The sequence below is a fragment of the Rhinatrema bivittatum genome, chromosome 9 (genome assembly GCF_901001135.1).
Source record: "Rhinatrema bivittatum chromosome 9, aRhiBiv1.1, whole genome shotgun sequence".
Lineage (NCBI taxonomy): Eukaryota > Metazoa > Chordata > Amphibia > Gymnophiona > Rhinatrematidae > Rhinatrema > Rhinatrema bivittatum.
In genome coordinates this window covers 240419926-240446241 of record NC_042623.1, presented here as the reverse complement: position 1 = coordinate 240446241, position 26316 = coordinate 240419926, and the positions used below count along the sequence as shown (strand labels likewise).

Genomic DNA, 26316 nt, shown 5'->3' with positions numbered 1-26316 from the left:
AGCAAGCTCTCACACTTATTTTCCCATACGTATCTGTTTCACCAACCACCAATTTCAGGGCCCTTGTTGGTAACTGTTTGATTCACATTTCCTGCCAACCCCTCCATTGATGCAGATAGTAATGTTGGAGTTGCATCAAAGGTGAGCATAAGGCTTAATGGTTAAGGGTAGTAACCGCTGCATCAAGCAAGTTACCCCGATGCTTTTTACCCAGACTGCACAGATCATTGCCTTGTTGGATGTTGTCTGAATGTAAATCCTGTTTTCCACATTTCCTCCTTTTCCCCCTGCCGTTGAAGCAGAGAGCAACGCTATATATGCATTCAAAGTGATGTATCAGGCTTAATTGGTTTAGAGTAGTAACCGCTCTATTAAGCAAGCTACCCCCACGCTTATTTGTTTACTCCGATTGTGAAGTTCAATCATATAGCGTTGCTCTCTGCTTCAACGGCAGGGGGAAATGTGAAAAGTTCAGTCCTTGTTGGTTGTTGTCTGAATGCAAATCCTCTTTTCCACATTTCCCCCTGCCGTTGAAGCAGAGAGCAACGCTACATATGCATTTAATGTGATCTATCAGGCTTAATTGGTTTAGGGTAGTAACCGCTCTATTAAGCAAGCTACCCCCACGCTTATTTGTTTACTCCGATTGTGAAGTTCAATCATATAGCGTTGCTCTCTGCTTCAACGGCAGGGGGAAATGTGAAAAGTTCAGTCCTTGTTGGTTGTTGTCTGAATGCAAATCCTCTTTTCCACATTTCCCCCTGCCGTTGAAGCAGAGAGCAATGCTACATATGCATTTAATGTGATCTATCAGGCTTAATTGGTTTAGGGTAGTAACTGCCGTAATAAGCAAGCTACCCCCATGCTTATTTGTTTATCCAGATTGTAAAGTTCAGTCCTTGTTGGTTGTTGTCTGAATGCAAATCCTCTTTTCCACATTTCTCCTTGCCATAGAAGCAGAGAGCAATGTTGGAGTTGCATTAACCTTGTGAAGGCTTATTGAATAAGGGTAGTAATCACCATGTAGTAGCCTCTACTCTAGTAATCCACCCCCCACGGCTCTTCACTTCATTCCCATCCTCTAGCCTTTATGGATCCACAGTGTTTATCCCATGCCCTTTTGAAATCCTTCACAGTTTTAGTCTCACCCCATCCTCTGGAAGGGCATTCCAGGCATCCACCACTCTCTCCGTGAAGAAATACTTCCTGACATTGGTTCTGAGTCTTCCTCCTTGGAGCTTCAAGTCATGGCCCCTAGTTCTACTGATTTTTTTCCAACGGAAAAGGTTTGTTGTTGACCATGGATCATTAATTCCTTTCAAGTATCTGAAAGTCTGTATCATATCACCCCTGCTCCTCCTCTCCTCCAGGGTATACATATTTAGGTTCTTCTATACATGTATGTGTATATATATGCTACTAAGTACCACATTGAGAGAAATAGAATTGCCGGAAAAGTTGCAATAATATTTATGATTTTCAAAAATATTTCTTACAGCTATTCAAAGAAATTCCTTCAAGCCTGGGTAGGCAATGCCTGTCCTGGAGTGCCACAAACAGGTCTGGCTTTCAAGATATCGGCAATGTATATGCATGAGGTATATTTGCACGCATGGTCATATATCTCATGCATATTCATTGTGGATGTCCTGAAAACCAGATTTGGTTTCTTTGTACTCCAGGACAGGAGTGAGTTACCTCTGCTTTAAGTTTTTTATATATTACCTTATGTTGTCTATATTATTTTTCATAAAATTAATGTGCTTGATGATTAAGAATGATATTCAGAAATCATCCAAAAAAAGAAAAGAATACTGCTACCATTGAAAAATATGCAGAGTGACTCTCCAGAAACAAATGCCATACAAAACCACTAGTGTACACCAAGCTGTACTAAAGAGAAAAAAAGAAAAGCAAGCTATTGGAGCCTTATACAGCTCCATCTATCACAGTCCCAGAGAGGTTTTATGCTCTGAAAAAGTCTGACAGCAAGATGCTGTCTATGATGAGGGACAGATATATATATGTCAGCACCTCGATCTTTGCTTTGGGCACATAATCCATAGTGATAAGTATTAACCAGTAAAGATGGTAAAATAAAATCATTCATGTCTAACCCTGATTAAGGGATACTGAATTGCCTATTTCTGGCTGTTTCTGCTATTAGTACTACTATCACTACTGGCTTCACTAGGAGGTCTTGACATGTCGATAGATGATGTTGATGATGTTTGCTGGGGGCTAGATGAGCCCAGTTCCACAACCTTAACAGGTGACGGTTGAGTAGAACCTAAACTTATAGAGCTCCTCGATGAAACAGATCTAAAATGAGGAAAGAATATTAAATTACTAGACATAGCTTGTTTAATCTTTATTTTTCTAATCCTTAGTTAACTGTGGTAGCCATAGTTTTAGCTGAGAAAACCCAGATGTATTGCTAATGAGCTAAAAATCCAAATGAGAACTGCAGAGTTGATGAACAAATTGTCTCTGTACTGACCATGCTGAACCAACAATAGCCTGTCCAAGGTGTATCAATAATGCGCCTGTCTCCATACTGTTCTGTATTCCTTACCAAAACAGAAGTATTGGTCTTAACATTCTTAATCATCTATGGCAAATAAACCTAAATGTATCTGACCTGCATATTACAGAAGCAAAAGCATCAACTCGCAAAGTATACATTATAGTAACTGCATCTGCTAAAGTTCATGCCCCAGTTTATGTTTTAGTTTTTAAGTTACTATATCTCTTTAACATATGGAGACTTCAATAAAACATATGACATAAATTGGTACCTATGAAATATTATATAGTGGTTAGAAAATGCAGTTCATTTTCATAGGAATTAAAAATCTCAGGTTGAAAAAATACAAAAACATACCTTACAGATGAACGCGAACTCCTCGTAGAACTACTTAAAGAAGTGCGACTACCAGCTATGGAAACGACTGTAGGCACTTCTAAACCAAACTAGAAACACAAATGTTTTAAATATATGGCTATTTTATCAAAAACATTGAAATGCAATTATTACAAACTGAAGAGCACCTTAAAATACCTTGTACAGATTAATCAGTACTTCATTGTTACTACAAAAGATAGTCTGACCTATGAGTAAAATACACGGGACCAGTTTTAAGTTTCAGACAAAGGCAGAGCAATGTAGTAGATTAGATTAAGAGCACTGCATTTACACAGAGTTTCTTGAAATCAGTTCTCATTCAGTACTAACAGCATGGAAACTGTTGATAAACCATCTTATCCAAAGACCCTGTGCATACTGGGCTTGATAATGGGCACTCCCACCTTTTACAATGGCATCCGTTATTATCAAAATCCAGTGTGGATTCTGTCTTTTTGAAGCAGAGCCTGGCTCACTAACCTTTTTCTTAGAGGACTGAGCTGACTTTGTATTTCAACTTGATCCATGGCACTCAGTGCATACGAGGCTATCAGTGGCTGAGTGTTTACTTCCACATCCCGAGCAATGCTTAACTTTTTCATTCACAGTATACGTTGATTAATGTTATTTTTAAAACATTATCTCAATCAAGAGCTTTTTCTTACCAAGGAGTGTTTTGAAATCCTTGTAAAACAGTAAAGGTAATCCTCTCTCATCTGAGGAGGTAATTTGCCAGTTGAGTAAATGGCATGCTTGTTTGCAGGTCTGAAAAACTGCAGGAGCTTGGACATATTCATACAAATAAACTTGCTCTCAATCCTAGTTCTTTAGCCTTCTAAGGAACCCTTAAAAGCTCCTTTTTAACAGTAACAAAGGATGTGCCGATGCTCAACTGTCCTTCCGGAAGCTGGAGACAAAGATCACTGGCAATACCGGTACTGTGCTAAGTATACTGTATATGTTAGTGATGCCATTAAAAGAACTCTGGCTCTAGTTGCTGGATAAGTGAACTAAACCATAGGTTCCTGATTGGTGGTACAGAATGATAGGGAAGTTTAAAAAAGTATCAAAGCCACACAAAAAAACCCGAATCTAATCCAACACTTACAGAATAAAAGAATGATTATTCCAGAATCATTTATTCATGAATGTAAAGAAAACAAGGCTCGTATGGGTGGGTAGGTGTTTGTTGGAGGAGTTACTACAACAGATCCATCTTGATGGATCTCCTATCCCAATTAGTTTAGAAATAAAAAGCTTAGGTGTTCTTCTAGTCTCACAATTGACTATGAAGCCACAAATACAACATGTTAAGCAAAGTGGCCTTTTTCAAGCTGAATTTGATGAAGCCGCTAAAATGTTTCTTGTCTGGAGATCTGTTTCGTTCAGTTGTACAAGCTCTAGTTTTGAGTTTTATTGATTACTGTTGCTCATTGTATATTGGTCTGTCAGAAAAGCTGCTACGTATCTTACAACTGATCCAAAACTCTGCTGCGCAGTTACTCACTGATGTAGCACATAGGGAATATATTACATCAATCTTGAGAGACACCTCCACTGGTTACCAGTGAAGAGGAGGTGCAAATTCAGGCTGTTGGTAACCACTTTTAAATTGCTTGTTACTGAACATTCATGTGTGCTACACAACAGTATCATTTGCTATAATCCAATGAGACTGCTACTTTCGCAGGAACAAGCTTGCTGCAGATACCACGTATATGACTAGTGTTGGAGCACACTTGGACAAGAGCATTTTCATCTGCAGCTGTTACACTTTGGAACATGTTGGCTATGAAGTTAAGAGAGATGGTAGGATGTGAAATCTTTTAGGAAACAAGTCAAATATGTGGCTTTTTTTTTTTTTTTTTTAAGAGGCTTATGGTGAAATGATCTTTGTTTTTGTTTAACTTATTTTTGTTTCAACTGTATGATGATTATTTCTTTTTTTTAGAATTGTAGTCATGTAATGTTATAAATGTGAATATTTATGATTGTGATACTTGTTATCTGCACTGAACAAATTTTTTGGAAATTGTGGTATATAAACATTTTTAAATAAATAAATAAGCACAGGCAAAAGCTTCACAGCACCTTCTGCAGATGTTTTGTGCACAATATTTTCTATAGATTTTTTTCCTTTCCTGAAGTTTTAGGAAATTAAGTGCTGAGGGCAAAAGATGATCTAGTTTAATATTGTGCAAGGAAATTGACTTGCAGATTCTGGAGTAAATTTTCATAGTAACATAGTAATGATGGCAGAAACTCTGCCAAGCAAGCTTCCTATGGTAGTATCTGCTGTGTCGTGCAGATTACCCCCATGGTTCTCCTCCATGTTTCTCTTAAGGGTAAGTAACTGCCACTCTGTACAGTTATCCCAAGCCTTATGACAAGAGTAGTAATATTTACAATCAAAACCAAGCAACTGTCAAACCCATAAAAAATTACTGCTAGCAACATTTTTATTGGGTGAGGAGCCTTCTTGAAAAGTCAGACAATGCTGCTTGATATATTTTGCTTTTTGAACTTGGCCATAGAAGCAGTCCAGTGTTTTTCCCTTATGTCTGCATATCAGTACCCCAGAAAATAAGTCAAGGCCTGTGTTAGTTGTCCAATTCCCCTTTTCTTTCTTGCCATCGAAGTGGAGAAAGCAGAGTTGCATACATAAGAACTAAGAAAATGCCATACTGGGTCAGACCAAGGGTCCATCAAGCCAAGCATCCTGTTTCCAACAGTGGCCAATCCAGGCCATAAGAACCTGGCAAGTACCCAAAAACTAAGTCTATTCCATGTTACCATTGCTAATGGCAGTGGCTATTCTCTAAGGGGCAGATTTTAAAAGCCCTGCTCGCGTAAATCCGCCCGGATTTACACGAGCAGGGCCTTGCGCGCCGGCGCGCCTAGAACCCCAGGACGCGCGTAGGTCCCGGGGTTTTTGGAAGGGGGCGTGTCGGGGGCGGGGCCGAACGACGTGGCGTTTTGGGGGTGGGACCGGGGCGTGGCGCCGGCCCGGGGCATTCCGGGGGCGTGGCCGTGCCCTCAGGAACCGCCCCCAAGTTGGGTCTCGGTGCGCCAGCAGCCCGCTGGCGCGCAAGGATTTACGCCTCCCTCTGGGAGGCGTAAATCCGTGGATAAAGGTAAGGGGGGGGGTTAGGTAGGGGAAGGGAGGGGAAGGTGAGGGGAGGGCGAAAGAAAGTTCCCTCCGAGGCCGCTCCGATTTCGGAGCGGCCTCGGAGGGAACGGAGACAGGCTGTGCGGCTCGGCGTGCGCCGGCTGCCCAAAATCGGCAGCCTTGCGCACGCCGATCCAGGATTTTATAAGATACGCGCGGCTACGCGCGTATCTTATAAAATCCAGCGGACTTTTGTTTGCGCCTGCTGCGCAAACAAAAGTACGCAAACGCGCTTTTTAAAAAAATCTACCCCTAAGTGAACTTAATAGCAGGTAATGGACTTCTCCTCCAAGAACTTATCCAATCCTTTTTTAAACACAGCTATACTAACTGCACAATACCTGTAACAGGAATTGTCCGAGAATAGCAGGTTGTTAGTCCTCACACATGGGTGACATCAGCGGATGGAGACCAGTACAAAACTTTGAGCTCAAAGAATCTATGCACAGTCCCTCAGTCCATAATATAGCTAATACATGGAGAAACCAACTCCCAGGAGAGACGGGTGGGTTTTGTGAGGACTAACATCCTGCTGTTCTGCTTGCTCTTCAAGATTGTTGCTGTATAATAAAGTTGTCTCTCTGTTGTATATCTACTGAGACCTTGCCTGTTCGGGTAAGGGCCCACAGGGCACCTCCCTGTGGGTGGAGTCTTCACTCGCCTTGACCAAAGGGCCCACTATTCAGTTCAAGACACACAGAACATAACTGACAATAGTGGTCCTTATCAAAAAACACCCATTGAGCTCAGCAGGTATCAAAGGGGACTCCTGGACGGGAGAAACCCTTAATCTTCAGCGAGGAGCTACTCTGGAAAGGCTCCCTCGTGAAATAGACTGCTGTTCCTTAGAGTGACCTAAGGAAAGTGCTACCACGCGACCTGCTCTCAACCCCACAAGGAACCAAGAGCAACCGCCAGTCAGAAGCAGTGACATGCCTTTTCTGGGAAACAGAGAATGAGGGACACCCCTTGCAGGGGTGGACAACCAGGCATCCAGAGGGGAACCCATAAGAGTTGCCCTGGAACCCAGTTGAACCCCACCTTCCTGAAGGGGAAAGCAATGGGAATCAGGGCCTCCCAATCTCGAAAAACCTGTCAACTCTCCAGTTGAGAGGTGAGACACAACCACTGATTACTGAGGTTCAGAAGTGACCAATCTGCCACTGGCAGTCATGGTAATCAATGAAGAGGCCCCAGCAAAAACGGTCAGATGACCACTGTTGCTATGCCCCGGCCTACAAGGAGATGCACTGATTCAAAGAATCGAGGCTCTGGTTCAGCAATAAACCTGTCAAGGACAGAGCCACAGGGGCTTCTCCACAAAGAGATTTGTGACAAGGAAGGGGTTGAAAGAATATTCCTCTTCTGAGGAAGGAGAAGACTTCTGACACTACCCTCCTGGTGTCTACTACCCTTAGGGTTCGACCAGGAATGCAGTGCTGTGTCAGTCCTGTGGCTGCGGCACACAACCTGTTGTGCCTGCCACAAATGAAACACACACACACACCCATACAGTAGAGGGCAACTGGGGAATAGAGCCCTCCACTGTAAAAGTATGCTGACCAATACTCATACAGTGATATCCAATCTTATGGATGTTGGCTCACCTATGACCCCACTTGCCGTGCTTGTGGGTAGAATCCCACAGCTCAGTAAGGATCGAACGCTAGAGTTGGTGGCTGTGCACTGCCAAAAGGCAAATCACAGAAGGGCAGATTTTCAAAGGGGTGCGCGCATATACGCGCGTACCCCCCGAAAACCTGCCCCAAGCTCCCCCTGCATGCGCCGAGCCTATGTTGCATAGGCCGCCGGCGAGCGCAAAGCCCCAGGACGCGCATAAGTCCCGGGGCTTTCCTGGGGGGCGTGTCGTGGCCGGCGTGTCATCAGGGGGCGTTCCGGGGGCATGGCCGCAGCCTCTGGACCAGCCCCAGGACTGGAACATGGCGCGCCAGCAGCTGGCCCAGTGTGCGCAAGTTACGCCTGCCTTGGGCAGGCGTAACTTTTGAAATAAAGGTAGGGGGAGAATTAGTTAGGGTTGGGGGCCGGGTTAGTTAGGGGAAGGAAAGGGAAGGTGGGGGGCGCCGGAAAGAAAGTTCCCTCCGAGGCTGCTCCGATTTCGGAGCATCCTCGGAGGGAACGGAGGCAGGCTGTGCGGCTCGGCATGCGCAGGCTGCCGATTTTGCACAGCCTTGCGCGCGCCGACCCCAGATTTTAAAAGATATGCGTGGCTACGTGCATATCTATTAAAATCTGGCGTACTCTTGTTGGCGCCGGGTGTGCGAACAAAAGTACGCATGCGTGCTTTTTAAAAATCTGCCCCCGAGTGTGTGATGACGTCTTCCTCACTAGTGCTCCCCAGGACTTTGTGGTGCAGAACTGTTGAGGAGGCTGAGACCTTGACGTGGTGATGGCAGCACTCTGACATAGCTGAGAACTGCACAGATAGGAAGAATACTGCCTGCCATTGCCTGAGGTGTTTGGAGTTGATGTCTTGCGGTACCTGACTGTACATGCTATGCTCCACTGTCACTGTAACTCCTGGTGGAGTGCATAGGAACAGTGTGACGACAGCACCCCCAGTACCACTGGGGCTCTGGATATGTTCTATGGTGCCGTCCCCTCCAGTAAGTACCTGATAACACTCCAAGAGGCTGGTCACAGCACTTGAAACTGCATGGGAATGGCTCACCTCCGTTTCCTTCATAGAACAATAGCGAAGTCCATGGTGACTGATGCCCATGGTGCTCTGCGGTAGTGTCATGCGTCATCTGACTGTGTCCATTGGTGCCCACAGTGGTGACGGTGCAGTAGGGTCCACTGCACTTTCACGCTCACCAACGATGGATCACATCAAAGGCACCAAACGACGCTGTACCCAGAGACCGAGGGACTTTGCCTAGGGGGCAGGGTGTTGGATGGCTTCGACAGTGCTTGACCGAATCTTGATCAGTTTGACGGTATAAGGCACCAACCCCGGCATCACAGGTGCCCATGGACCTCAACAGCTTGGTTCCCTTCTTTGCACCACCAAACAGGACAAAAAGATGATACGACCGCCGAAAGACATTTGTAATCTTAAGATATTGCAACAGCGTCTGTTGAATATCCAGTGAAGATCCTTCGCTAACCATCCCTTCCCTTCCTATCTCAGGAAGGCAGGAAGTTCCATCGTCTGGTTAAAGTGGAAAGACGAAACAACCTTTGGTAAGAACGAGGGCACAGTCCACAGAGATACCCCATCATCCGAAATTCGTAGAAACAGTTCTCTGCAGGACAAAACCTGCAACTTCAAAATCTGCCTGGCTGAGCAAATCGCTACTAGGAACGTTGTCTTTAAGGTAAGGTCCTTCAATGACGCCTTCCGCAATGGTTCAAATGGAGAACCACAAAGGCCCCACAACGCCAAGTTCAAATTCCACGAAGGACATATCCTCTGAACTGGAGGTTGAAGATGCTTGACTCCATTGAGAGTGAGCCGCTAATGGTCTTCCTTGAACTTTCACTTGAAAGCATACTAAGGCCACCACCTGGGCACGAAGTGAATTCAAAGTGAGTCCCTTCGACAAGCCCTGCTTCAAAAAGGCCAGGATATGCGAAACATCCACCTGCAAAGCATCTAAGTGCCTTTCCACACACCAGGCCTCAAACACTCTCCACACCCTGACATAAGCCAGCGATGTGGAGGGTCTCTGAGCCTGAAGAAATGTAGTAATTACAGCCTCCGAATAATCTCTGGATCTTAAACATCTCCTCTCAAAAGCCAAGCTGCAAGACAAAAGTGATCCATCCGATCCAAGAAGATGGATCCTTGTCTAAGAAGATTCTGCATGTGAGACAATCTGAGGGGCCCATCCACGGCAAGATGAACCAGATCCACAAACCAAGGATGCCGAGGCTACTCCAGCGCCACAACCACCACCCTGCCCGGATGCCTTTTGATGCGCCGCAAGACTCATCCTACTAGTGGCCATGGAAAAACACGTACAGCAGAATCCCTGTTGGCCATGGAAGAATCAGAGCATCGATTCCTTTGGCTCCCAACTCTCTTCTGCAACTGAAAAATCTCTTCGCTTTGGCATTGCTCGGACTGCCCCATCCGGCCCGAATGAGATCGAAGGCCTCCGGCGACAACTCCCATTCCCCTGGGTCCAACTGTTGTCTGTTGAAAAAATCCACTTGAATGTTGTCCACTCTTGCAACATGAGATACCACAATCCCACGAAGGTATTGCTCCATCCAGACAAATAGCTCCTGGGCCTCCAGGGCTACTCCTTGACTCTTCGTGCTGCCCTGTCGATTGACATACACCACTGTCATTGCATTGTCTGAAAAAACTCTCAACACTCGGTACTGAAATTGAGGAATAAAGAATTTCAGCGCCTCACAAACCGCTCTTGTTTCCAGATGCTTGACAGTCCAGGAGCTCTCTACTGACAACCACCATCCTTGGGCCGTCCGCCCTTGACAGACCACCCCCCAACCTCTGAGGCTGGCATCCATGGTCACCACCTAGTCCAGGACCTCAAGATCCACTCCCCTCTCCAAACTGGGTCTCGAAAGCCACGACCCGTTGTAATGGTAAGGGCCGATGAAACTCCTCTGACAATGGATCCCAATGGGACAAAAGCGCCCTCTGGAGCAGATGCATGTGAGCAAAGGCCCACGGTACCAAATCTAGAGTAGATGCCATAGAATCCAGAACCTCCAGAAAATCCCATGCCCTGGGTACCGACATGTGCAACAGTCAGGTCACCTGAGACTGCAACTTCAGAATTCTCTCTGCGGTGAGAAACACCTTGCCAAATTGAGTGTTGAATCTCGCCCCCAAATATTCCAAAGACTGACTCGGAATGAGATGACTCTTTGCCAAGTTCACAATCCAGCCCAGACAACATAACATCTCCAGCACACTCTAAACCAATTGGCCACACTCCACCTGCGACATTCCCAAATAAGCCAGTCGTCCAGATAAGGGTGAACCAGAACACCTTCCTTTCACAATGTGGCTGCCACCTCAGCCATAACCTTTGTGAAGGTTCATGGAGCTGTAGCTAGCCCAAAAAGGAGAGCCCAAAACTGAAAATGCTGACCCAGCACCATGAATCGAAGAAACCTTTGATGTTCTGTGTGAATAGGACTGTGAAGATAGGCTTCCATTAAATCCAGGAAGGCCAGAAACTCTCCCTGATGAACAACCGCTATCACTGTTCGCAATGTTTCCATATGAAAACGTGGAATCTGCAGTGCTGCATTGACTTTCTGCAGGTCTAGAATGGGCCGAAATGTCCCTTCCTTCTTGGGAACGAAGAAGTAAATTGAATACCTTCCTTGACCATGCCGGGGAGAAGTTGTACGTGTGCATCCAATGCAAAGAGCTACGGTCTCTCAGAGAATGAGTCCGATCTCTGGAGGCTAGAGTGGCAGACCTGGAGGACCAGAGCAGAAAGAGAGGAATACAGATAGGACCTTGTTAGGATTCCCGGCCGTGGCCGCCCAGGGAAGCAGCCATTCCCCACGTCTCACCGCTCGCTGCGGCAGACGTCGAACTCCACCAATGTGGCCTGCTCTCACAGCTTGGCACGCCACCGGCTCGGCCTCTGCGCCCGCCCCTCTAGGCATGTGCATGAGCCATCATCATCAATTTAAAGGGCCCACGGTGGGAAACTTCACCGCGGCCCGGGAAGATGACGTCAGCAACGGGTCCTACTCAGCTCCTGAGTGTGTAGTCTGCGTTGTCTTTTGTTCCAGCCTTGTCTTCTGTTCCTGCGTTCCAGTCCTGCCTCCTGATCCAGCGTTCCGGTCCTGATTCCTGTTCCTGCATTCCAGCCTTGCTCCTTCCTTCCTGCTCCCAGCCCCTCAGACTGACTTCCTGGTTTTAGACTTGCTTGATACTCTGACTCTGCCTGACCTCTGCCTGGTAATCTGACTGCTTCACCTCTGCCTACCCTGACCTCCAGCCTGGTTCTTCGTTCTCGCCTCTTCACCACCCGTCCTGACCTTTGGCCTGCTCCTGGTTCCGTCTGCCTGCTGCCTACCCTTCCTGCCTGCTTGATGCCTGCCTGATGCCGCTTCAGCCTCCTCCTCTGGTTGAGCCCCGGTACCCAAGGGCTCAACCTGCGGGGTACGTGGGCCGGTAAAGGTGAAGCTCCAATTGGGTCTTTTCAGTTTGCACCGCCTCCCGACGACGAGGACCACCAGGGGCCCTCTCCCGGTGGTAGTGCCAACCTTGTCTTGGCTCAAGGGTCCACATTCGCAACAGACCTTCAGGGATATAGTAGCCAAGTCCCAACTTCAGACTGGCAGCCCTGGTGCTGCCTTGGAGGAAGAAAGTCTCATGATCGGACAGCATAAACCTGGTGCAGCAGGAAAGGATCCTGTAGCAAGGACCTGCTCTCCAGGTGGTGCATTGTCCTCTCGCACTGAGGATGTGTCTCCCAGGGCTACTGCCCAGGAGGGAAGGGTTAGGTCGGCCGTCATGGTTGGTGATTCGATTATTAGTAATCTAGATAGATGGGTGGCTGGTGGGCATGAGGATCACCTGGTAACATGCCTACCTGGGCAAAGGTGGCGGACCTCACCCATCACCTAGATTGGATTTTAGACAGTGCTGGGAAGGAGCCGGCTGTCGTGGTACATGTGGGCACCACTGACATAGGAAAATGTGGGAGGGAGGTTCTGGAAGCCAAATGTATGCTCTTAGATAGAAAGCTGAAATCCAGAACCTCCAGGGTAGCATTCTCTAAAATGCTCCCTGTTCCACACGTAGGTCCCCAGAGGCAGGCAGAGCTCCAGAATCTCAATGCGTGGATGAGACTGTGCAAAGAAGAGGGATTCAGTTTTGTAAGGAACTGGAGAATCTTTTGGGGAAGGGGGAGTCTTTTCTGAAGGGATGGGATCCACCTTAACTAGTGTGGAACCAAGCTGCTGGCGCTAACCTTTAAGAAGGAGAAAGAGCAGCTTTTAAACTAGAACAAAGGGGAAAGCCAACAGTCGCTCAGCAGTGCGTGGTTCAGAGGGAGGTATCTTCAAATGATACTAATGACGCATTAGAATTAGGGCATTCCAACAGTGAGGTTCCATTAATAAGAAAAGTAACCCAAGTGCCTGTAATTAAAAACTCACCTGAGCTAAAAGATTCCAATTTATCCCTATCAATTAGAAAGCAGAATGAAAATACAAACAAAAAATACCCTTTGAAATGTTTGTATGTTATGCCAGAAGTCTAAGAAGTAAGATGGGAGAATTAAAAGTATAGCAGTGAATGATGACATAGACTTAATTGGCATCTCAGAGACATGGTGGAAGGAGGATAACCAATGGGACAGTGCTATACCTGGGTACAAATTATATCACAATGACAGAGAGGAGCATCTGGGAGGCGGGGTGGTGCTTTATGTCCAGGATGGCATAAAGTCCAACAGGATAAAGATCCTGCATGAGACTAAATGCACAATTGAATCTTTATGGGCAGAAATCCCTTGTGTGTTGGGGAAAAGTATAGTGACGGGAGTATACTACCGTCCACCTGGCTAAGATGGTGAGAAGAACAGTGATATGCTAAGAAAAATTAGGGAAGCTAACCAAATTGGTAGGGCAATAATAATGGGAGATTTCAATTACTTCAATATTGACTGGGTAAATGAAACATCAGGACATGCTATGAGATAAAGTTCCTGCATTTATTTATTTATTTATTTAAAAACGTTTCTATACCGTCGTTAAGTTAAATAACTATCACAACGGTTTACAGAAGGGCACGATAATGAGAAATATGGGTGGTATAGATTACAAAATAATTATGTGCCATCATAGTACGGTAACAATTTAAAATAATAAACTAAGTGTGTAAGTTAATCCTGATTGTTAGGTACAAATACAGCGGGTTAGCTTTAACATTAATATGTTTTGTAGGTTAATAACAACAATTTCTAGCTAGGTGCATCCTTGTCTATCAACCGTTTTTTTCCTTCTCTTTATCTTTATAAAATGCTTGTTTAAAAAGCCAGGTTTTCAAATTAGTTTTGAACAATTTCAAGTTTCTCTGTAGCCTTATTTCAAGTGGCATAGTGTTCCATAGTACAGGACCAGCCAGTGACAGTGCTCTTTCCCTTACTTGCGTGAGATGTGCTGTTTTGATAGAGGGGACAGTTAGTAGAGCTTTATTTGCAGATCTCAGGTTTCTTTGTGGTACGTGCACGCGCAGTACAGTGTTAAGCCAGCCTGCTTTTTCATCGTGGATTAGTTTATGGATTATACAAAGTGCCTTGTATTGTATTCTTTGTTCAATTGGAAGCCAGTGAAGTTCAGCAAGTGTTCCTGTAATGTGGTCACTCTTTTTTTTGCCAGTCAAAATTCTGGCAGCTGAATTTTGTAATATTTGCAGAGGCCGAATTGTAGATTGAGGTAGTCCTAAAAGCAGGGAGTTATAATAATCTGTGCTTGCGAATATCATTGCCTGTAGAACTGTGCGAAAATTGTTAAGCGTTAGTAGCGGTTTTAATCTTCTCAGGATCATTAGTTTCGCGTATCCTTCTTTTATTTTCTGAGAGATGTGTTGTTTCATGTTTAGCTCAGGGTCAATTATTACTCCTAGATTCCTGACTTTTATTGCTAACTCAGCGGCTTGAATATTTTTGATTGTGAATGTTGGTTGTATGTGGTGTGTGTTTTTACGTTCAAGGTGTAAGAATTCAGTTTTGTCAATGTTTATGACCAATTCCATCTGGATGGAATAAATGACAGTTTTATGGAGCAATTGGTTCTGGAACCGAAGAGAGGGAGCAATTTTAGATCTAATTCTTAGTGGCGCACAGGAGCTGGTGAGAGAGGTAATGGTGATGGGGCTGCTTGGCAATAGTGATCATAATATGATCAAATTTGAATGACAGGAAGGGGGGACATTAAGTAAATCTACGGCTCTAGCGCTAAACTTTCAAAAGGGAAACTTTGATAAAATGAGAAAAATAGAAAAAAACTGAAAGGAGCAGTAAAAAGTGTGCAAGAGGGAGCACATTGTTAAAAAATACCATCCTAGAAGCAAGGTCCAGATGTATTCCACACACTAAGAAAGGTGGAAGGAAAGCAAAACAATTACCAGCATGATTAACAGCTAAGGTGAAAGAGGCTATTTTATCCAAAATATTTTCATTTAAAAATTGGAAGAAGGATCCAGCAGAAGTAAATAGGATAAAGCATAAGCGCTGGCAAGTTAAATGTAAGACATTGATGAGACAGGCTAAGAGAGAATTTGAAAAGAAGTTGGCCGTAGAGGGAGTCAGTTGGACCATTAGATGATTGAGGGGTTAAAGGGGCACTTAGAGAACATAAGGCCATCGCGGAAAGATTAAACAATTTCTTTGCTTCAGTGTTTACTGAAGAGGATGTTAGGGAGATAACCTTCTCCGAAATGGGTTTCATGGGTAATGATTCAGGTGAACTGAACAAAATCACGGTGAACCTAGAAGATGTGGTAGGCCTGATTGACAAACTGAAGAGCAGTAAATCACCTGGACCGGATGGTATACACCCCAGGGTTCTGAAGGAACTAAAAAATGAAATTTCAGATCTATTAGTTAAACTTTGTAACCTATCATTAAAATCATCCATTGTACCTGAAGACTGGAGGGTGGCTAATGTAATCCCAATATTTAAAAAGGGCCCAGGGGCGATCCGGGAAACTACAGATCAGTTAGCTTGACGTCAGTGTCAGGAAAAATAGTGGAAAGTGTTCTAAAGATCAAAATCAGAGAACATAGAAAGACATGGTTTAATGGAACAAAGTCAGCATGGCTTTACTTAAGGCAAGTCTTGCCTCACAAATCTGCTTCACTTTTTTGTATTTGGATTTTCAGAAGGCATTTGACAAAGTTTCTCTTGAGAGGATTCTAAGAAAAGTAAAAAGTCATGGGATATGTGGTGATGTCCTTTCGTGGATTACAAACTGTTTAAAAGACCAGAAACAGAGAATAGGATTAAATGGACAATTTTCTCAGTGGAAAAGAGAATACAGAAGAGTGACTCAAGGATCTGTACTAGGACCCGTGCTTTTCAATATATTTATAAATAATCTGGAAAGCAATACTACGAGTGAGGAAATCACATTTGCAGATGATACAAAATTATTCAGAGTGGTTAAATCACAAGCGGATTGTGATAAATGCAGGAGGACCTTGTGAGACTGGAAATTTAGGCATCCAAATGGCAGATGAAATTTAATGTGGATAAGTGCAAGGTGATACATATAGGGAAAAATAACCCATGCTGTAGTTACATGATGTTAGGTTCCATACTAGAAGCTAGGAAAGAGATCTAGGTGTCATAGTGGATAATACTTTGAAATTGTCGGCTCAGTGTGCTGTGGCTGTCAAAAAAGCAAACAGAATGTTAGGAATTATTAGGAAGGGAATGGTGAATAAAACAGAAGATATCATAATGCTTCTGTATCACTCCATGGTGAGATCACACCTTGAATACTGTGTACAATTCTGGTCGCTGCGTCTCAAGAAAGATATAGTTGCAATGGAGAAGGGCAACCAAAATGATAAAGGGGATGAAACAGCTCCCTTATGAGGAAAGACTAAAGAGGTTAGGGCTGTTCAGCCTGGAGAAGACAGCTGAAGGGGGATATGATAGAGGTCTTTAAAATCTTGAGAAGTCTAGAACGGGTAAATGTGAATCGGTTATATACTCTTTCGGATAACAAACCTACCCCTAATTGCAAAATTAATAGAAAAAACCATACAAAAACAGCTAGCAGAACACTTAGAGAACAATAACATACTGTACCCCTCACAACACGGCTTCCGCAAAAATTTCAGCACAGAAACACTACTACTTGCACTAACGGACAACATCATGAGAGGATTTGACAACGGTAAACAATACATCTTAGTAATGCTTGACCTATCAGCAGCATTTGACAGAGTAAACCATAATATATTGATAAATAGATTAGAAGAAATAGGACTAAGTAAAACAACAATCAAGTGGTTCAAATCTTACCTAAATAAAAGATACTTCCAAGTACAAATCAAAGAAGTTATGTCAGAGAAAATAAACCTTCTAACAGGAGTTCCACAGGGATTTGCCCTATCTGCCACACTGTTCAACATATATATGCTGCCTTTATGTCACCTACTGGCAGGCCTCTGAATATCACACTATATCTACGCAGATGACATTCAGTTAATACTCCCAATCGACGACACAATTGAAAAAACATTAAACTTAGCAAACATGTACCTAGATATAATAAAACAACTTCTAAACCAAATGGAACTAGTGATCAACATAGAGAAAACCGAATTCTTACATCTAGAACGAAAAAACTTAATGATAACTCAGAACCCAATTACATTAAAAAACAACCAAAAAATACAACTAGCAGAGAAAGTACGAAACCTGGGAGTGATAATAGATCCAGAATTAAGTATGAAACAACATGTATCTCTAAAAGTAAGAGAAGGATATGCAAAACTTATGACTCTGAGAAGACTAAAACCACTACTGACACCCACCAACTTCCGATCAGTACTACAAGCCTTAATCTTTGCCAGTACTGACTACTGTAACGCTCTACTACTGGGCCTACCATACACCACAATAAGACCACTACAGATACTCCAAAACTCAGCGGCAAGAATTTTAACAGGAAAAAGCAAAAGAGACCATATCACCGAAACCTTAATAGAACTACACTGGTTACCCGTTGAACAAAGAATACAATTCAAGACGTTATGCACCATACATAAATTAATACATGACGAAAAAGCGGAGTGGCTGAACACAGCCCTACGTGTTCATACCCCCCCACAGAAATTTGAGATCAGCAAACAAAGCACTGCTAACTATTCCCTCAGTAAAGACGGCCAGACTAACACAGGTAAGGGATAGGGCCCTATGTCTAGCAGGACCCACAATATGGAACAATATGCCATTAGAAATCAGACTACAAATTAACATCAAAACCTTTAAAAAAAGTTTAAAAACATGGCTATTTAAGCAAGCATACCACAAAGAGAAATGAGAGCAGAAAAAACAGAGAAATTTTGGTTGTAGTTAGCCTAGCTCACACTCACACACCTGTCTCTTTAAGTGTGTGCCTCTCATTACTTTATCCTAAAACTATTCTTTCTTTTCAAACAACAAAGAACCAAAATAAAGGAGTACGATATATCATAACCGATTAAAAAGAAACTGGACATGACTTATAACACTCACCACATTATATTTTTTTTGTGAAACTATGTTACAGTAAATTAACGGCACCTGTTTAAGAGTTTAGAATTCCAGACACTGGATCTAACACATAGTTTTTGTGCCATATTGTAAACCGTTGTGATGGCGCCGCTTAACGACGGTATAGAAAAGATTTTAAATAAATAAAATAAATAATTGGAGAAAATTATTTTTCACTCAACGCACAATTAAACTCTGGAATTTGTTGCCAGGGGATATGGTTAGTGCAGTTAGTGTAGCTGGGTTTAAAAAAGGTTTGGATAAGTTCTTGGAGGAGAAGTCCATTAACTGCTATTAATCAAGTTGACTTGGAAAATAGCCACTGCTATTACCAGCATCAGTAGCGTGGGATATACTTAGTTTTGGGTACTTGCCAGGTACTTGTAGACTGGATTGGCCACTATTGGAAACAGGATGCTGGGCTTGATGGACCATTGGTCTGATTCAGTATGGCAATTTCTTATGTTCTTATGTTCTAACTCTTCTTTATGGAAAAGACGGATCACTCACGAGTCATCACCCTCTGCAATAGGGATCTCCTCAGACTCAGACAAATCTCCAGATTTGTCCTGGTTCTTCCCCGGCTCGCGGACAGCCATCTCATCCCCCTGGTTAGTAACAGGGTCCACGTCTGCCAGATCCGCCTCTGGATCGTCCAGCTGATCATCTGAATCATTTGAATCCAAAGCTCCATCTGGGTGACTGAGCCCAAATCGGCAGAGAAGGGTCCCCTAACCACTGAACCTTTTGCTCTCTTAGGAGAGCAAAAGGTTTACTCCTGTCACACCTTCGGGCCAAAAAAGCTTTGTGCATGAGTAAAACAAACTCAGTGTAGAATTCTTCTCCTTCACTGTCCTCAACCTCAGAAAACTTCAGAGTTTCCTCCCTCTGATCTTCATCCCCAGCCTGCATCGCTGGAGACAGAGGGGGAGGGGAGTCCTGGGACTCTTGAGCAGGCCCCTGCATCATGCTCTGCGCAGCCTTCCTAATTCTAGCAGCAAAATCTCCCCCAGAGGCCTCCCTTAAAAGGCCCTGGGGGACTTTTAAGGGAGGCCTCGTCAGGACAGTCAGAAGACTGTCCTGACGAGGGTTCCTCCCCCCAGTGGCACAATCTGCACAACACACGGCTGAGTTAAGCCACGTACAAGCGTTGCCACAGGCCCTGCAGATTTTCGCAAGCTCTTACGTCGGTGCCATTAGGGGAGGGGAAACAAGTGGCGCCATCTGCTTCCTGCCGCAGCAAAATTCTAAAGCGCAGCGGGCCAAGATCCCTCAGGACATCTCACCAATCAGCAGCCACGCTCAGAACATCTTCCTTCTCCAGCACAGCAGCCTGCGTCTCTACACCTAGCTGTGTCTCCGATCAAAATATTTGCTTCCTCTTTTTTTTTTTTTTAAAGCTTACACTCAGCCCAACCAACAATCAAAGAAAATGAAATACTTCCCTGCTGGAGGCTGTAGACTGGATCCTCAGGAAAGGAGGGAACCAGGACCCCTGGCTTTCCTAACCTGGATGATGCGAGCTAAAGCAGTACAGGATCACCAACCTCCCACTCCCCTGGCTCGACCTCAGGAATGGCCTAAGAAGGAACCTGACACCTCAGGGAGCTCTTCTATTCTTCGTCACCTAAACCTACTCTAATCTACTTCTTTTTCTTTTTTTCTTAACTAGACATGCAATTTTGCACCTCATCTGCTGGAGACTTAGAAATACTGAGGGACTGCAGGTGGCACTCTTGGTTAAGTAGCAGTGCCTGAAAAGTTTTTAGTTCTCTGCCTCCATCTGCTTGTAAGGATGCAAAACCCACTTGTCTGGACTGATCTGGGGTATGAACAGGGAAGTACATTTACACTAGTAAAACCCAATTTTAAGTGTGTAAATGCTTTTAAAATCAAGTCTTATGTATGTTTATAAAATAGATAAAGAATGTACTTTTTTGCATTGGAAACATTTGTACCCACTGAAATATACATGTGTACTTTCAAAGCATAAAAGGAAAATTGGTTCTTACCTGCTAATTTTTGTTCCTGTAGTATCACGGATCAATCCAGACTCCTGGGTTTATGCATCCCTGCCAGCAGATGGAGACAGAGAAAGTTTCACTGACACTGCTTCATAATCCCTAATGCCAGTTGTAGTTCCTCAGTATTGACCTAAGCAAAAAACACTTGTAAAAACTTGTAAAAAAATAGCCAAACAACCTACCAAAATTTAGAAAAAACATTTCCAACAAGCCTGTATTCCATATCATGAAAAAATCAAGAAATTACAGCTGAGCAGACGACTCTCCACCTCCATAGATTGGTTGGGTTCTGGACTGATCTGTGGTACTACAGGAATGAAAATTAGCAGGTAAGAACCAATTTTCCTTTCCCTGTATGTACCTGGATCAGTCCAGACTCCTGGGATGTATCCAAGCTCCATAATTAGGGTGGGACCTGGAGAGTCCTGCTTGCAAGACACTCTGGCCAAACGACCGAGTCTCCGGATACCCTATATTTATACGATAGTGCCTTGCAAAAGTATGCAGTGACTTCCAAGTCGCCGCTCTACAAATTTCCCAATCTGGGACCTCCAGATTGACGCCATGTACTAGACTGGATGTTAGCAGCCACCAAGACAGACTGTCCCATGCATACCCTTGAGAGGCACAGGCTGATGAAATTCCTCCGATAATGGATTCCCTGTGCAAACAGAGCCCTCTGTAGCAATCTCAAATGCGCAAAGGCCCACGATACCAACTCCAGCATTGAAGCCATCAAACCCAGAACCTGCAAAAAATCCCAGGCTCTGGGCACTTGCAACATCAACAAGCACTGAACTTGCTTCTGCAACTCGTACACTTTCTCCTCCGTCAGAAACACCTTGCCTTTCAGCATGTCGAACCGTGCTCCCAGATAGTTGAGGTCTGAGATGGAATTAGGTGGCTCTTTGCCAAATTAGCCTAGAGATTCCAGAGTATGAATCACCTTCTACACCACAATGCGACAATCGTCCTTCGACTTTTCCCTGATGAGCCAGTCATCCAGATAAGGGGGTACCAGCACCCCTTCGCATCATAGAGCCGCCGCCACCACCACCATTACTTTGGTGAAGGTGCATGGCGCCATGGCCAGCCCAAAAGGGAGAACCTGAAACTGGAAATGCTGATCCAGTACCATAAACCTCAGAAAATGCTGGTGATCCCGTTGAATGGGGATTTGTAGTTACGCCTCCATCAATTCCAAAGAAGTCAGGAACTCCTGTTTGCACACCGCTGCAATTACTGACCGCAAGGTCTCCATTTGAAATCTCGGGACCTTTAACGCCACATTTACCCGTTTCAAGTCCAGAATCGGGCAGAAAGTGCCTTCTTTCTTTGGAACTACAAAGTAAATGGAATATTGACCTTTGCCCTGTTGTCCAGAGGAACTGGAATTACAGACCCTAATCTCAGCAATCTGTCTAATGTCTCCTGAACCGCCTGACAGTTTTCTAATCACCTGCAGGAGGAGACTAGAAAGAGGTCGCGAACAGGATGAGCAAATTCTAACGTATAACTGTCTCGTATTACACTGAGGACCCACTGATCCTGAGTGATCTTGGCCCACTCCCCATAAAATCGTGTTAAGAGACCCCCCTATACAAGGAACGATTGAGGATTTAGCCCGAGGAGCCCCACCTTCTGTTGAAGTTCTGAAAGACCTTCGACCGCCTCAAAAGGACTGCCCCCAGAACTGACATTGAGGAGTGAACTGCTTCTGCAAAGCTGGGGTTCCACTCGCATGACGCGACCTTCTGCCATCATGAAATCACAAGCAAGACTGAAAAGACCGCTTGCCCTTAGGCTTGTCCTCCGGCAGCTTGTGCACCTTATTCTCTGCCAGATCTTTCACCAAGTGTTCCAGATCTTCTCCAAACAAGATGTCCCTTAAAAGGCAACAAACCCAATTGGGACTTAGACTATACATCCTCCGACCAGTTTCGCAGCTACAATAACCGCCTCACTGACATAGCAAATCCTATAATATGAGACAAAGTTCTCACCAAATCATACAAAGCATCCGCCACGTATGCAACCAACACTTCCAAGGGCTCAGCTTTAACAGCTTCGTTACCAGACTTTGCCTGCCTGTCCTGAAGCTGTTGCACCCAGTGCAGGCACGTTCTTTGCATGAAGCTGGAGCAGATGGTGGCCTGCAGACTCAGGGCTGACACCTCAAAGATCCTTTTGAGGTGAACCTCCAGCTTCTGATCCTGAACATCTTTCAAAGCCGCAGAACCAGCAACTGAGATAGTTGTCTTCTTTGTAACCACCGAAACTGTAGCATCCACTTTTGGAAGGGAAAAAAGCTCCAATGTCTGTTCAGGCAAGGGATAAAGCTTTGACATTGCCGTTCCCACTCTTGAGGTGGAATTGGGAGCTCCCCACTCCTGATCCACCATCTTTTTCACAGACTTATGATAGGGAAAGGCTCTCAGGTGACTTCTAAGCCCATCCAGGACAGGATCTGCCCCTTCCATGTCTGAGTCTTACTGAGGGACCTTTAGCCCAAGCTCCTCTAGAACCTGAGTGATCAAAGGACCTAATTCCTCCCTCTGGAACAAGCAGAGTACCTTGGAGTCGTCCCCGTCCGAGATCAGCATACCCTCCAGATCATCTCCCAGAACCGTGCCAACTGCATCCGGGATCAGCAGCCTGGTCCAGCAAAAACACTGCCTCCGAATCCCCAGGGGCCTCCTGTGACTCAACTGAGTCATCCAAGGCCTCACCAGCCCGAACAGGACCAGTAAACACTGCACCAAGGAAGGCCACTTACCAGAGGACTGATTATGTCTAGAAGCCAAGACCTGACCCACCGGAGGCGGAGACTGGGACTACAGCCCTGCCTGCTGGTACCCCAGCTTTGTCTGCTGTGCCAAGTAAGCTTCATGAAGCAGCAGGACAAAATCAGCTGAGAAAGAGCGAGGTGCCTTTGGAAACTGCGTGGCCTCAGCACTAGCATACCCAGAATTAGGCAGATTTGAACCAGCTTCCTCATCTGTCACCCTGCCCCTCCACGAGACCTATGTGGACTGGGAAAAGCCTCCGGGGAAAATCCCTCTCCCCCTCCGTCGGCGCAGGTAGTGCCGCATGAGCACCCAAAATGGCCACCGTTCCCGTGCCGATGGAGGCCAAAAGTCCGGTGTGCACTGTCCTCTCTTGCACAGATTCAGCCATCGCGAGAGAGCCGGCATCCAGCTTCCTCCATTTGGCGGCTGCTGCGGGCTCCAATAGTCCTTCTCCCCCCAAAATGCACGCCGCACAGAGCCCTAGGTGGCTTAAATGCGCTCGCACCGCGACATACGTGCAGGACACTAAGCCGCGGACCAAGCAGGAAAAGACCCCTTGCCGAGCCCAAAGCGCCGCAATGAGCGGGAGAACTGAAGAGAGCCCGTCCCTCACTGCAGACACACAACTGGAGGGAGGAGAGCTGTCAGTCAGAGCCCTGAAGCCTTACCTTGAAAACTGCTCCTGTTGTCTTTTTTCTTAAACAACTTTAATCAAACTGGCAAAAACAAACCTTTTCTAAGGCTGGAAAACAGAGCTGTCCAGCTCAAGATCAGCCAAATTTAAAGGAGAGCAAGCTGTAACCAAAAATATCCAGAAGTTCAAAATAGGAGAGGCAAGCTGAGGAAGAAAACCCCAGCTGCCCTGAGCCAACAGCTGCCTAAGCAGCCTCGTGAAGGGGAGGGATCTGGACCACCAGATTTACACCCCACGGAGTGCGCATACAAAAAGGTCCCCAACCTCCAGCTTGTCCACCTCAATCAGGGAAGGATCCCCCAGGTCCCAAAAACCCCTGAGAGGAAGGCTCACAAAAATAAAGAACTTGCCAGACTGCAGAACTGCAGGTTTTTGCACTGACCACCATCTGCTGGAGACAGAGAAATACTGAGGAACTGCAGGTAGCACCAGGGATTATGTAGCAGTGTCAGTAAAACTTTCTCTGTCTCCATCTGCTGGCAGGGATGCATAAACCCAGGAGTCTGGACTAACCCGGGTACATACAGGGAACTATGCAGTATTTTATAAATTGTACAGCTCCTGCCACACAGGTTATAAAATACTAGCATAAAACTCTACACAATCACTTATGCACATAAATGCTATATCATGGATAGGTTTGAAAGTTAGGCTCATTTGATCCAAAGTTTCCATGCTATTACCGAATGGATACCTATGTCAAGAAACCCTGCAGATTATGGGGGTAATTTTATAACAGCCCTTCTAAATTAGATGGCTAATATGCACCAAAATTACACCAATTTTCAAAGTGAACTTGCTCACATAAGTCTGCTTTGAAAGTGATGCCACTAAATTATGCCTTCTATTATTATGTGCATGCTAAATGTTCAAGAAATTGAAAATACATTTTTTGAAGATATAAAAGAATGCATGTAAGTTTAAACCCCGTCCCCAACTCTGTCCCCGGGAACACTTCCATTCAATCGGAGCAAACAGGACATATGTACATGTTTTTCTGCATACTAGGGAGTGGAGCAGGCAGTTTTGCAAAAGGCCTACTGTTTACATGCAGAAATGCTTTTGAAAAGTTGCCCTTAATATTTACAGTGCTCTAAATCCATTTATTATTTTTTAACTATACCATCATGTTAGCACTAGCATTAATCTATCTTGCTAAGATGTTTTTACAATTGCTAGTGGCAGAAAAGCCTTATTACCTGTCGGAAGTATAACTGAAGGGGTACAGTTAAATCAGGATTTTCTTTCATTGTATCAACCAAAATCTTGTCAATGGATCTGTTGAAATCTTTTAGATTTCGGAGGTCAATGTCTCGCTCTTCTAGTGTTTCTTCTTTGCTTTGTTTCGTTAAACGAATTTCTTTGACCAATTTACGACACTGTTTTGACATAAAATTTCAGAAGTGTTATTATTTCAGCATTTATACAGTTCCTTAAACCAGAGCATGCCACTCAGTTATATGCCATAAAATGTTTCATAAAGGTGTATTTGTAAGAATGTGATTATTTATAGTTTTAATATGCACATTTTGGTAGACAATAAACATAAAGAGCTCTGAAACAAACCTGTTTAGTTACTCTCTCATGCTTTTGAGTTTGATCATTTGTTTCTTTGTTTAGCTGTATAATGTGTTTGAGTTTCTCATCCATCTTCCCACTGTAAGCTACTTCTTCTTTCAGCATGTTGTCTAAAGTATTTTTCAGACTCTGAAAGAATAGGAAATATTCACAGCAGTGGAAATGATTTGCAATATCAGATTAATACTATTTAGGTTAAATATCTTCATGACCAGAACAATAGGAAAATTACTTTGTGTCACGCATCATTAAAATGAAAAATCTATTAATTTCAAGCAGTCTTTGAGAATTTTATCAGGGTGTTCACTACACAGTACTAAGACAGTCAGGTTTACAGTATTTATAGCATGCATAGTTACAACTACAATTACTTGGGAAAACCAGAAATGGCTAAATCTGCCTCTCCGAGTTGGATCCCTAGTGATACTAGTTGTAGCTGCATATCTTTTCAGCAGGATTAAGACAAACTGCTATAGGACTTTTTGCTATAAAAACGTAGTAGGGGATAGAATGGAACAATGTTTTACAATCTGCACTGTGGAGAATTATTTGACCCCCTTCCTGGGGTAGCTTGTGGGTCTACAGGTTTGCAAGCCAATTTTTAAAATGAATTTCCTTTTAAAAATCCCATGGTAGCCAGTGCCATGGGGATTTCTTACCTCGCAAAGGGGTAGATTTTCAGAGCCCTGCTCGCCTAAATCCGCCCAAAACCGGGCGGATTTAGGCGAGCAGGGCCCTGCGCGCCGGGAAGCCTATTTTACATAGGCCTCCCGGCGCGCGCAGAGCCCCGGGACTCGCGTAAGTCCCGGGGTTCTTGGAGGGGGGGCGTGTCGGGGGCGTGTCGGGGGCGGGCCCGGTCGTCGCGGCGTTCCGGGGGCGTGTCGGCAGCGTTTTGGGGGCGGGTACGGGGCGTGGCTACG

At 44.6% G+C, this 26316-nt stretch overlaps 1 protein-coding gene across 1 annotated transcript in view; it reads right to left on the bottom strand.

Moving 5' to 3' along the window:
• Nucleotides 1–1394: 1394 nt before the first annotated feature.
• Nucleotides 1395–26316, bottom strand: part of CCDC39 (coiled-coil domain containing 39) — a 294107-nt gene continuing 269185 nt past the window's right edge. Inside the window, exons 17-20 of the mRNA XM_029616381.1 lie at nucleotides 25385–25525; nucleotides 25018–25197; nucleotides 2885–2973; nucleotides 1395–2322 (exon numbers count right to left, since the gene is read on the bottom strand). Coding sequence (XP_029472241.1) covers nucleotides 2142–2322; nucleotides 2885–2973; nucleotides 25018–25197; nucleotides 25385–25525 — 591 coding nt within the window. The 3' untranslated portion in view covers nucleotides 1395–2141. The remainder of the gene's footprint in view (nucleotides 2323–2884; nucleotides 2974–25017; nucleotides 25198–25384; nucleotides 25526–26316) is intronic.